The sequence below is a fragment of the Pipistrellus hanaki genome, assembly GCF_964339955.1.
Source record: "Pipistrellus hanaki genome assembly, chromosome: 15".
In the NCBI taxonomy this organism is placed as follows: Eukaryota; Metazoa; Chordata; class Mammalia; order Chiroptera; family Vespertilionidae; genus Pipistrellus; species Pipistrellus hanaki.
In genome coordinates, this window is record NC_140517.1 from 36814047 (window position 1) to 36827206 (window position 13160).

General features: G+C 51.1%; 1 protein-coding gene across 6 annotated transcripts in view; it reads left to right on the forward strand.

Moving 5' to 3' along the window:
- Positions 1 to 13112, forward strand: part of RYR1 (ryanodine receptor 1) — a 125227-nt gene extending 112115 nt beyond the window's left edge. For 4 of the 6 annotated variants that reach the window (XM_084905623.1, XM_084905624.1, XM_084905626.1 and 1 more), the window contains 15 exons: positions 737 to 807; positions 1349 to 1502; positions 2413 to 2499; positions 3543 to 3794; positions 4579 to 4709; positions 6552 to 6594; positions 7917 to 8047; positions 8151 to 8211; positions 8607 to 8753; positions 9001 to 9135; positions 11746 to 11902; positions 12275 to 12339; positions 12429 to 12529; positions 12704 to 12755; positions 12880 to 13112. In XM_084905623.1, the coding sequence (XP_084761749.1) occupies positions 737 to 807; positions 1349 to 1502; positions 2413 to 2499; positions 3543 to 3794; positions 4579 to 4709; positions 6552 to 6594; positions 7917 to 8047; positions 8151 to 8211; positions 8607 to 8753; positions 9001 to 9135; positions 11746 to 11902; positions 12275 to 12339; positions 12429 to 12529; positions 12704 to 12755; positions 12880 to 12975 (1683 nt within the window). In that variant the 3' untranslated portion in view covers positions 12976 to 13112. Of the gene's footprint in view, positions 1 to 736; positions 808 to 1348; positions 1503 to 2412; positions 2500 to 3542; positions 3795 to 4578; positions 4710 to 6551; positions 6595 to 7916; positions 8048 to 8150; positions 8212 to 8318; positions 8754 to 9000; positions 9136 to 11745; positions 11903 to 12274; positions 12340 to 12428; positions 12530 to 12703; positions 12756 to 12879 lie in introns of all 6 variants that reach the window. The other 2 variants (XR_014796923.1, XM_084905625.1) reach the window with 2 other exon arrangements.
- The last annotated feature ends 48 nt before the right edge of the window (positions 13113 to 13160 follow it).

Sequence of the window (13160 nt, forward strand, 5' to 3'; positions counted from 1 at the left end):
TGAGAGTGCAGCCGAGGCGGGTGCTGGGGTGTGGGAGAGATGGGGTGAGAAAGGACGGGAGGGGAGGGGAAGAGAGACTCAGACTCAGGGATGCGCAGAGAGAAACCGGCCCCGCACACAGAGATAGAGAAAGACAGAGAGACACTCAGAGACACAGAGAAATGGACTCGGGTGGAGGCCTGGAGAGGGGCTCCTGATGAAAAAAAAGTGATGTTTCTGGAACAGAAAGAAAACCATATCTGGAGTCACAGAGCGAGAGACCCCAAGACGACATTTGAGGGGAAACAGGACCAGAAATTAAAAGCAGCCGAGGTGGGGTCGGGGGCACCAGGAGAGACCCTCAGAGACACAGATGGTTGTGGGGAATAAGTTGCCCACAGTGCTGTGAGTGCCCCCTGGGGGTGGTTGTCAGGGGGATGGGAAAGGTGGGAGAGAGAGCTGGAGCCGAGAAAGCTGAGTGTGTGGCCTGTGGGCCCAAAGCGCCCAGCCTCTATCATTGCCTCCCTCCTGGCCTGTGAGCCTGACCCTGGGTCAGCCTGACCTGGGTGCTTGAGCAAGGCGTTCCGTTCCCCTCCGTAAAACGAGTCCTAGTCCCTCTCCCTTCTAGCAAGGGCGTTGTGAAACTTGGGTGCCCAAGCAGATGACCAGGGAGGGACCCAGAGGTGAGCAGGCAGGTCAACACTTCGAGGCACCCAGGGATGGGGGCTCGAGACTCTGATGCTTGCCCTGCTGCCAGGTGGACGGAGAGGAAGAGGAGCTGCCTCCAGAACCAGAGCCAGAACCTGAGCCAGAGCCAGAGAAAGCTGAGTGAGTGGCCTTGGGGCCCAGAGGGCCCAGCATCTATCATTGCCTCCCTCCTGGATGGAGAGCCTTCTGAGGTCAGGGCCCGAGCCAGGAGGCTGTCCTGGTTACCCAGTGTCCTCAGCATCTCCCAGCCAGGCCCAGAGGAGGGGCTCTGTGAAAGGGAGGAGAGAAATGAATGCTCCTCTCTTACCCCCAAGCCTTTGCCCAGAACACCTTCCCCCGTGCTTCATCTCAGTCTTCCTCATCGTCTGAATTTTGGCCCAAGCCTACCTTGACATCACATCCCTAAGTTGAAGGAATGTCTCCTCGGGGCTCCCAGCTTCCCTCATGCCAGCCCTGACCACACTGGGTTGCCACATCTGGTGAAAGATCTGTACTCCATTGGGCTGAAGAGCATGAGGACAGGGCCTGAGGTTGTCCCATCACTGTGTTCCCAATACTGTCTTGACCTGGGCCAGGAATGGGGTGGGCCCCCTGTACATGGCTTTGAATGAATGAATGAACAAATTGCTCAGGTACCTCCACACTCTGTCCTGCCTTGCAGTGCTGAGAACGGGGAGAAGGAAGAAGTCCCTGAGCCTCCACCAGAACCCCCCAAGAAGACAGCACCTCCCCCACCCCATTCAAAGAAGGAGGAAAGCAGAGGTGGGGGCCTGGAATTCTGGGGAGAACTGGAAGTGCAGAGGGTGAAGTTCTTGGTAAGGATCCAGCATGCTGCAGCGTCCTCTTCACACCCCTCTCCTCTCCACCTTGTTCTTAGTGAAAGCCAGGCTGGGAAGAGGGCAGAGATGTCCCAGTAGAGCCAGGACCTGAGCACGGGACAGAAGTTTTAGGTTGTTCCCACTTGGCTCTTCCGCCTCTCCTTGCTCTTAATCGTGATTCTTCTTCCAACCTCCACTCCTTTGCTCATCTGGGGCCACCTGCTTAGGCATCCCACTGCCGTGCTGGAGCTAAATCCCGCCAAGGCCATGTTCTTCCTGCTATGGCCTGCTTCTTGGCTGTCAGCCTTCAGGTTGTAGCCGTCACCCCAGCCCCAGCTACTCCTATTGGGGGGACAATTCATCTCATCCAAGCAGGAAGAAGGGAGGGTGTTTGGGAGGGAGGGTCCAGGGCTCCACCTCCTGTTTCCTCTCCCAGGGCCAACCTGGCATCAGGGGCTAAAGGAAACATGCTGGACAGAAGGTGGTTTAGTGAGGGTTTACGAGAAGAATGAGGGAGGGAGAGATGGAAGTAGGTGTGCCCTGCTTGTGGTAAAGCAGACAGGGTAACCTCACACAGGAAGCAGCAGTGGTTGGGAGCTTGACTGCCTGGTTCCAAATCCCACATCTGTCACTTCTTGGCTATGACCTTGAGCAAGGCAGCTCATCTCCCTGAGCCTCCATTTCCTCATCTGTAGAGTGGTCATATCAGCAGTACCCACTTCATAGGGTGTGGTGAGAATTAAACAAGTTCCTGCAAATAAAGCTCTTAGCCCAGGTCTTGATATACAGTAAGCACTCAAAAAATAAGAGGTTGTGGGACCAAATATTGAGGACTCGGGTACTTGTGTTATGGGAAGAGGGTGGCCTGTGAGTTTTCTTTCTCTTTCTCTTTCTCTCCTCCTCATAGAACTACCTCTCTCGGAACTTTTACACCCTGCGATTTCTTGCCCTCTTCTTGGCATTTGCCATCAACTTCATCTTGCTGTTTTATAAGGTGCTGGTCATGAGGGGCCAGGAGGAGTTGGGTTGTGGGGTGGGGGGCTCAGCCCCTAATAAGTTCACAGGGTCACTGCAGTTCACCAGGGACAAGGTGTTGGGCCCGGGGTTACCAGAAATGTTCAGGTTGGACACCTGAATCTTGGGACCCCACTGGGGTGAGTGTGAGTGTGTGGGTCCGTCTGGACAGATGCCTGAGCGCCTGTAGGAGTTAGAACCTGAGCGCCTGTAGTTCAGGGTCCCGTACTCAGCTCTGCCATTTGTCCTGTGTCCCTAGCCACAGGCCTTTGTCTCTGCAACACACATTGATGCAGTTAAACTTCTTGGCTTTCACATAAGCTAAAGAGACATTTGTAGGGAGGGAGAAATGGGAAGGAAAGGGTAAGAACCAGGCATCCTGAAGGACAAAGGGATCCTTGGGGCCTATGCCTACATAACAGGTCAGAGAGGCATCTAGCAGAGAGGCATCTTCCAGGCTGGCTCCTGTCAGACTTTTATTTCAGAGAAAAAGGGAGGGGGAGAGAGAGATGCCTCTTGCATGCCCCACACAAGCCTACAACCCTTGTGGCATATGCCCGCCCTGACCAGGAACCGAACCATGACCTCCTGGTTCATAGGTCGACACTCGACCATCGAGCCACACAGGCAACTTCTGGGAGAGTGAAACCTGACTCTACCACTCACTAGTTGCATGACTTAGAACAGTACCTGACATAAGAAACAACTGTGTAAATGTCAGCTACTACTAATTTTAGTATTAGTGTAAATATTAGTAGTCAGTCTCTTTAAGACTTCACCACTAAGATGATCCACTCTGTTTTCAGTCCTCCTGTCACTTGGTTCAGTAGTGAGATTCCCAGGACATAGTTTGATTTGCTAGCTAGAGTTCTGGGCCCACCCCTTGATCTTGATTGACAGTCCTTTCCCCACTATCTCAGACAGGGGCCCAGTACAACCTCAAAAATGAAGGCTGTTTGGTTTGTTAGTGGGTTTTGGTAATGGCAGACCAGGTGCCTGTGACTGACCTCTGCCCCCCCTCAGGTCTCAGACTCCCCGCCAGGGGAGGATGACTTGGAGGGCTCAGCAGCCGGGGACCTGGCAGGCACAGGGTCTGGTGGCGGCTCTGGCTGGGGCTCAGGCGTCGGTGAAGAAGCAGAGGGCGACGAGGATGAGAATATGGTGTATTACTTCCTGGAGGAGAGCACGGGCTACATGGAGCCTGCCCTGCGTTGCCTGAGCCTGCTGCACACACTGGTGGCGTTTCTCTGCATCATTGGCTACAACTGCCTCAAGGTGGGCCATGCGATGTTCCTGAGCAGGGGCTTGTGTGCTGAGGGGAAGGGGACCCTGGCTGAGAGGACCTGGCGCAGGCTGTGGGATCTTACACTGGAGGGGAGACAGAAGGGTCCTGGTGTTGGGGTAAGGGCTGGGGGATGGGGACAGGATTGGGGTCTTCAAACTGGGAACTAATTCGGGTCACAGCTGAGGAGACAGGTCTTATGACTGTTAATTTTTGGATCAAGAGGCAGGTTTTTTAAATTTGGAATATTTCCTGCATCCTAGTCAGTTGGTGAATTAAGATCTCTTAACATAACGTGGGTGCTAGTGGGAATGTAGAGTCTGACATCAACTATGCCTGAGGTTTGTGATGCCCCATAAGTACTGTTACGAGAGTTTCCATTTGGATTCCATAAGATCTATTTTAATAAATCTTGGCATGTTATAATTGGATAAACAGAGTTCTTTGGCTTAGAACTTTTGCAGTTGCTGTCCCTCTGCCCTGGAATGCTTTGCTCCACTTCTCTCTCCTTTCACCTGCCTCTGTGTTATTCATTCTTAAGATCTGATTCAGAACTCCCTCCCTTGGTAAGCCACAGGCTGCACTGGGCACCACATCTGGGCTCTCCCATTTCTCCCCATCCCAGCCCAGACCCCCTTGCCCACACTTCCCCATCTCTGCCCTGTTCACTCCAGTGTGGGGCTCACACAGGCTCCAACAAGATCTCCTGGCACCTGCTGAGGCTGTGGTCTCCTGAGACGCCCGACACCAGCCCCCTTGCCTCCCTGCACAATCTAGGTGCCCCTGGTAATCTTTAAGCGGGAGAAGGAGCTGGCCCGGAAGCTGGAGTTTGACGGTCTCTACATCACTGAGCAGCCTGAGGACGACGATGTGAAGGGGCAGTGGGACCGACTGGTGCTTAACACGCCGTAAGGACCCAGTCCCCACCTCCAGGTGGATGGGGGGAGCACAGCTGCGTTTCTACTCCAGTCCTGGCCTCCTCAAAAGACCAGGGTTTCCATCACTGCCAGCCTGATTCATTCTCCCCAAGCCTTGGTCTTCCTCTCTGTAATGTAGACACATTCCCTCTGCAGTCCCTTAGGGGTGTTGGTGACACATGGAGACTCCTGGGCCCTGGCCTTGGAGATTCTGGTTTAGGAAGTCTGGAGAGGAGCCCGGAAACTTGCATGTTAAACCCTGCCCCATGTGGGATTCTCACCCAAGGGCCATGAGTGGGAAATGTGAAATCATTCGGTTTTTATACTGGGCCCAGAGAGGAAATGAGGGTGCGTGAGGGCAATGTGCTGGAACTGTGGACCCCATGTGCACGCCAGCCCATTCCCTTTCCCCCAGATGGAGTCCTATTTCTCGTGCCATATGGGGCTTGGGTGGGGGGCGGGAGGGGTGGGATGGGGGGGAATGCCTCTAGAATAAGAACGTCCGATCAGATTTAAACCTTGGGTTGGTCATATCCTGGCTGGGAATTCTTGGTCAAGTCACTTAGCCTCTTTGTGCCTCAGTTTCCTAATTTGTAAAGTAAGGATAAATAATAACATTGACCTAAAAAAATCTTGTAACTCTGAAATGAGTTAGTATAGTTTCTGAGCACAGTGAGTTCTAGGTAAAGGTGGGAAGTTACTATGGGGTCCTGCCTAGTGTGGGTGGTGTGAGGAGGGAGGGAAGCCACACCAATCACATCCTTCCCTCTCAATGTCACATCCAAGTACACATGCTTAACAAAAAGACAGAGGAACACTTGTTTAAAATAGTATTTGCCTACCCTAGCCAGTTTGGCTCAGTGGATAGAGCATCGGCCTGTGGACCCAAGAGTTCGGGTTCAATTCTAGTCAAGGGCACGTACCTTGGTTGCAGGCTCTGGAGCGAGTGCAGGAGGCAACCAATCAATGAGTTTCTCTCACATTGATGTTTCTCTCTGACTTTCCCTCTCTCTTCCACTCTCTCTAAAAAAAAAAAAAAAAAAATCCTCGGGTGAGGATTAAGTAAGTAAGTAAATAAATAAATAAACTTAAAAAAAAAAAAAGTATCTGCCTAAGACCTTGACTTATAAATGCCATTTTCCACAAAAAGGAACCAAGCTCCTTGAAGAAGTGGCCTATTTCAGGGCTGGGGCAGGTCAATATACAATGGGCCTGGATTATCCTGTTGTATCAGAGATATCAATCAGAACTGGTCAATATAGGACCAGAATCATCAAATAGCATTACATAAAACTGGAGCTGGATCAGGACCAGGTTGCTGGCGGGGAGTCCTCCCCACCTGAGTGCCGATGAGGGTCTTTGTACATCCAGGCCCCGAAGGCAGCGCCCGGCCTCACTTGGGCTCCACCAAAAGACGCCAGTGGGGGTAATGGCTGGCCTGAGGCAAACTTCAGGCCTGGGTCTTCAGAGTGAGAGTGTGGGGTCCCCTGTAAGAAAAACATTGGGGCCGGGACCAGTTTGGCTCAGTGGTAGAGCATCTGCTTGGGGACTGAAGGGTCCCGGGTTCGATTCCGGTCAAGGGCATGTACCGTGGTTGCGGGCACATCCCCAGTAGGGGGGGTGCAAGAGGCAGCTAATCGATGATTCTCTCTCATCGATGTTTCTAACTCTCTATCCCTCTCTCCTCCTCTCTGTGAAAAATCAATAAAATATGTTTAAAAAAAAAAAAAAAGAAAAGAAAAGAAAAACATTGGGGTTTCAAACCACGTTGGACTGGCTAGTGGCTCCTATTCCCTCCTGTCCTGACATCTCGTGGTCTATCTCTCTTGACAGGTCTTTCCCCAGCAACTACTGGGACAAGTTTGTGAAGCGGAAGGTGAGATGCATGGATGGGGTGGTGACAGTGCCTTCCAGGCTGGGTCCCTTGCTGCCACCAGGCCAGCCCAGTCCTATCAAGCTGTGTGTGTGACCTGGACGAGGAGCACCTCAGTTTGCCCATTTTGAAATGAGCATGATAAGCACCCCTCCCTCTGACAAATGAGATGATGCAGGCAATAAGCATAGATAGCATAGTGCCTGGTACAGAGTAAGTACTTCATAAATATTACTTCAAAAGGAGGAACTACTCTTTTAAGCATACAGACTCAGGAGCCAGATTGCCTGCTTTTTCTACTCCTGGCTGCGTCAACCTTTCTGTGCCCCAGTTTCCCTCATATTCAGAATGAGGTAACAATAGGGCCGACTCCATAGAGTAATTGTAAAGATTATATGGCCTACTATGTGAACAGTATCTGGCTGTTACCATCATTTATTCACTTAACAACTGTTCAAACTGCATACCAATGTTCAACTATTTTAGAGACCTGGGATTCAGCAGTAAACACAACAGTAATTCTGATACTGGAGTTGGAAAGACAATTGATGAACACATTTACAGCATTCAAGTTGTGATAAGTGATATAGAAGAAAACAGGCAGAGTAGTGGTTGCTCTTTCGTGCAGGGTGGTCAGGAAAGGGCTCTCTAATCAATAAGGATCTGAGGGAACGAGCCAAGTGGAAATCCGGGGGAAGAATCCAGGTGGAGGGGACAGCAGTGGGAGGCCCAAGGCCAGAGGGTGCCTGTGCATGTGAGGAGCTGTGAGCAGGTTGTTTCTGCAGCAGAGAGAGTGAGGCAGTGAGGTGAGGAGATAAGTTTATAGGTAACAAGAGGCCTGTTATATACAGCTCCTACCGAAACCGGTTTGGCTCAGTGGATAGAGCGTCAGCCTGAGGATTGAAAGGCCCCAGGTTTGATTCCAGTCAAGGGCATTTACGTTGGTTGAGGGCATATCCCCAGTAGTGGGTGTGCAAGAGGCAGCTGATCGATGATTCTTTCTCATCGATGTTTCTGACTCTCTCTTCCTCTCTGTAAAATACCAATAAAATATATTTTTTTAAAAAGTATATACAACTCCTTGCCTACTAACCTACCTAAAAATAAGAAATTATCCTAATTTAAAATTATCCTAATAAGAAATTATCCTAATTACTTTGGTTAATGAATCAGCTAGACCTTTAAGAAAGCTCTGGCCCTTCTCCCTGGAAAAATGTACCCCCAATTTACCACACAAAGTTCTGAGGGTCCCCAGAACTCCCTACGCCAGCCAAGGCCCTCCCCCACTCCAGCTGTGTCTGCATGGCCCCACGTTCTCTGTGCAGGTCCTGGACAAGCACGGGGACATCTATGGGCGGGAGCGAATTGCCGAACTGCTGGGCATGGATCTGGCCTCGCTGGAGATCTCAGTCCACCATGAGCGCAAGCCTGAACCACCACCGGGGCTGCTTACCTGGTGCGCCTGGGGTAGCGCCACGCAGGCCTGGGGCAGGCAGGGGGATTGGCCAGGTTTGGACCCTCAGGCATCTGGCCATCCCTCTTCTCTCCACCCTGCATAGGCTCATGTCCATTGACATCAAGTACCAGATCTGGAAGTTTGGGGTCATCTTCACAGACAATGTAAGGAGGGGCCAGTACTGGGGGAGGGACCTGCAGGAAAATGGCTCCACTCCTAGGTATCCCTGGCCAGAGACTGACTCCTGAGCCCTGCACATCTCTGATCCTAGGATAAGCTCTGACACTCCCAAGGCTCCTTGTCACCCAGAGTGCTGTTTAATTTCCAGACTGTATCCTTCTTCAGAGGGATCCCCAACTTTCCCCAGGATGGCTCCTCATCCAGAGTGCTCCTGAACCTCCAAGGGCCCCCCACTCCCAGCTAAAGATGGCATCTGATCCCCAGAGCACCCCAAACCCTCTTAAATGTCCCCAGACTCCCTGGGTGTTATTTCCCAGAGTGCTCCCCATGAATCCCTGCATGCTCCCTGACCCCTGACCCTGTGTGCCTGTGCCCGCAGTCTTTCCTGTACCTGGGCTGGTACATGGTGATGTCCCTCCTGGGACACTACAACAACTTCTTCTTTGCTGCCCACCTACTGGACATTGCCATGGGAGTCAAGACACTGCGCACCATCCTCTCCTCTGTCACCCACAATGGGAAACAGGTGTGGAGAGGACCTGACGGAGGCGTGTGAGCCTGGCAGGGACCAGTTAGCAGACTGTGTAGGGGTGGAGGGATGAGGGACAAGGCTAGGCCACCAAGCGAGGGTGGGTGTGGGTAGTAGGCTCGGGGGGGGGGGGGCGGTGCATGGCTGAACCTAAGTAAGGATGGGGAAGGCTGGGCATGGGGGGGGGTTGGGGGGAGAGCAGCAAGCCGGAGCATGGAGCTGACCTGCCCCTGCCTATCCCCAGTTGGTGATGACCGTCGGCCTCCTGGCAGTGGTGGTTTACCTGTACACTGTGGTGGCCTTCAACTTCTTCCGCAAGTTCTACAACAAAAGCGAGGATGAGGACGAGCCTGACATGAAGTGCGACGACATGATGACAGTAAGCCCCTCCCTCCAACGCTCTTGGGCCAGTGACTTAACCGTCCCTGACCTTTAGTTTTCCCCTCTGTAAAGGGGCTTAATAATAAATAGTCCCTGCCTTGTAGCTTTACTGTGAGGGTTCAGTGAGCTGATGCTTGTGAGGTACTTTGAATAGTACTAGGCACACAACCAATACTCAGTAAATGTCAACCACTGGTGTACTATTATTTGAGTTTTTATAACTTTTCTTATTCAGAAAGGCACTCAGGCAAAGTGTCCCAAGCCATGTGATCGTGGGCAAGCTATTCAAACTCCCCATGCTCTTGGGGTCCCCACCTGTCAAATGAATATATAGTAACAGTATCTTCAGGACTCAGTGGTGCTCTGTGACAATCTCAGATTTAAATAGCTGAGAATAGTGCCTGGCATGTGATAAGGATTACATAAATGTTAGCTCCTGCCATCATCCTATATAATAAAAGGGTAATATGCAAATTGACCATCACTCCAACACACAAGATGGCCGCCTCCATGTGGACACAAGATTGCCACCACAAAATGGCTGGCAAGGGAGGGCAGTTGGGAGGGACCAGGCCTGCAAGGAGGCCAGTCGGGGGTAATCAGGCCTGCAGGGAAGGGCAGTTAGGGATGACAGGGCCAGCAGAGGAGGGCAGTTGGGGGTGACCAGGCCAGCAGGGGAGAACAGTTAGGGACAACCAGGCTGGCAAGGGAGGGTAGTTGGGAGTGACCAGGCCTGCAGGGAAGGACACTTAGGGGGTGACCAGGCTGGCAGGGGAGGGCAGTTAGAAGCAATCAGGCCAGCAGGGGAGCAGTTAGGCATCGATCAGGCTGGCAAGGGAGTGGTTAGAGGGTGATCAGGCTGGCAGGCAGAAGTGGTTAGGGGCAATCAGGCAGGCAGACATGCGGTTGGGAGAGGGATGTCTGACTGCCCGTTTAGGCCCAATCCCACCAGGTAGGAAACAGTGCAGGCTGAGCTGAGGGACACTACCCTTCCCCCCCACAATGCATGACTTTTTTGCACTGGGCCTCTAGTTATTTATAATTAGAAGTTTCACCAAAGTACCAGCATACCACCCATTTCTGTTTTCTCTCCTATTATAATAATGGTGGTTATAATCTAAATTGAGTTTAATCTACCAGAGGCATGGGACACAGTTGAAAGAATCATCTCAGGCTTTTATCTGAAATGTCCTGTAATCTGGCACCATGATCTCAGGACCCAGTCCAGCACCTCAGCCTGACATTTGAGACCCCACCAGACCCCATCTTACCACTCATACAGGCCTGGTTGCCCCTCACTGCCCTCCCCTGCCAGCCTGGTTGCCCATCACAGTCACTGGCCTTAGCTTTTACCCAAGACAACTAGGGGACACAGAAATAACAAGTGTGGCCGAAACCGGTTTAGCTCAGTGGTAGAGTGTCGGTCTGCGGACTGAAAGGTCCCAGGTTCGATTCCGGCGAGGGGCATGTACGTTGGTTGTGGGCACATCCCCAGTAGGGGGTGTGCAAGAGGCAGCTGGTCGATGTTTCTCTCTCATTGATGTTTCTAGCTCTCTGTCTCTCTCCCTTCCTCTCTGTAAAAATCAATAAAAAAATATATTTAAAAAAAAAGTTCAAGGAAATATATATATATATATATATATATATATATATATATATATATGTATATATTTCCTTGAACTTTTTTTTATATATATATAATTATATATATATAATTATATATATATAATTATTTTTTTTAAAAAAAGAAAGAAATAACAAGTGTGAAGTCTTTTCCAAGGTCCAGACAGATGATGTTCCCGGCTCTGCACCGAATCTTCGTGTGGCTCTAATGCCAGGTGGATGAAACAAATTCTCTCGTTATAGCTTACAAAGCCAGGGAAAAGCTAGTGTTGCCTGAGTCTAACCACAGTCTTTTTTGCCTTTTGCTCTCTGGCTGCCTGGTCCTTCTTTCACTTCCCCTAAGACCATGTGTTTTCTCCCAACCCAAGCTTTTTGCTTCTGGTGTTCTCTCTTCCTCCCACCCAGACCCTATTGTGCACATACACCTCTTCATTTGACACCTATTTTTTCCACTTACATGCTGCCTCCTACAGGAAGCCCTCAGTGACCATTGATTGAACCTCATCTCTCTCCCTACCCTTGCTCACAGGATCTCTATTTTCTAGCCTCACTGAAGATTTATTCTTTCAGTTCCTCATGGGAGCAAAATGTGTTCTTTCTCCCCCAATGGTGATGTAGCACATGTGGTTTCCTCTGCCTGGAACAGTCTCCCACCTAACACCTGCTTCATGTCCCAGCTCACATATACCTCCTCTTCCAGGAAGCTGCCTGCTCACCCAGGCTTTCAAGCTTCAAAGCTTCCTCTGCTTCCCTATCTCCTCCGATCACCCTGTGTCTCCCTCATCCCAGCTTCCCCATCATAGCCCAGATCGTTTCTTGACTGTCACTATTTGGTGGCATGTTTGTGATCCCTGTGAGGGAAGGTCCAGGGTTGTCTCAGTCATTGCCATGACTCCTGCCCCACTGGCCCAGGGCCATGTAGGTACTCGGTGAATGCTGAATGATCAGATGTGTGACCAATATGCTTCTCATCCTCTCCCTGCAGTGTTACTTGTTTCACATGTACGTGGGTGTCCGAGCTGGTGGGGGCATTGGGGATGAGATTGAGGACCCAGCAGGCGATGAATATGAGCTGTACCGAGTCGTCTTTGACATCACCTTCTTCTTCTTCGTCATCGTCATCCTGCTGGCCATCATCCAGGGTCAGTGCTGCTAGGGGTTGTGGAAGTGGGGCTCAGACTAGCTCCTTTGAGTGCCATCCCAGAACCCAGTCTGCTTGGGTCCATGTCCTGGCTCTGCCTCTCCTTACTGGAAGATTAGGGCAAGTCACCTCTCTGGACATCAGTTTCTCCATTTGTGAAATGGAGATATTAATAAGATGCTCATATTGTTGTTGTGAGAATCAAGTCAATTCATAGGTGTTAAGTGTCTGGCTCATAAGTGCTCAATAAACACTAGATGTCAGTATTTTCAGGAAGCAGGGTGATATTAGGAAGATGGGAGATGGGTGATTCAGAGGTGGGTAACCAGAAGTGGGTCAGAGGTTGGGCACTGACCTATGCCCTGCCTTCCAGGTCTGATCATTGATGCTTTTGGTGAGCTCCGAGACCAGCAAGAACAAGTGAAGGAAGATATGGAGGTAGGTGTTGTCTGGGGGTGACCCAAAGGGATTATAGGACCCTGGAGAGTCGAAAGGGCCTGGACTCTGATGTCTCTTACCACCCACAGACCAAGTGCTTCATCTGTGGCATTGGCAGTGATTACTTTGATACCACACCCCACGGGTTTGAGACTCACACACTAGAGGAACACAACCTGGCCAATTACATGTGAGTGTGGGCCCACTGGCCAATGAGAAGGATGGTCACTGACTGTCAGGGGTAGGGTACTGGCCTTGGCCAGTTAGGGAAGTGGGTGTGGTCCATAGTGGATTCCCAGCCAGCTAATCAGAAGGTAAGGATGCGATGTGCCTGACCTGTCTACTGCTGCACTCCCATCCCCAGGTTTTTCCTGATGTACCTGATAAACAAGGATGAGACAGAACACACGGGTCAGGTAAAGGGGTGTTAATGGGAGGACAGTGGGCAGGACCTGGAGAGTTTTAATATAAGGTTAATCATGTCAATTTCAAGTGTTTGAAGATGTGACCAACCTTCTCCTCCCCATCCCCCAACCCTAGGAGTCCTACGTGTGGAAGATGTACCAAGAGAGATGCTGGGACTTCTTCCCTGCTGGCGATTGTTTCCGCAAGCAGTATGAGGACCAGCTCAACTGAGTCAACCCCGCTGGCCCTTCACCCCCGCCTCAAGTGCCTTACTCTTACAGCAAGCCCCTTTGCCCCAGGCCCTCCCCACAAGGCCCCTGGGGGGAGGTGACCATGTCCTGGAGAAATAAAGTCTGTGCTACCCCTGACATCCTAGTGTTGGATTGTTGACATTGGGGAGGAGCATCCTGAAATTC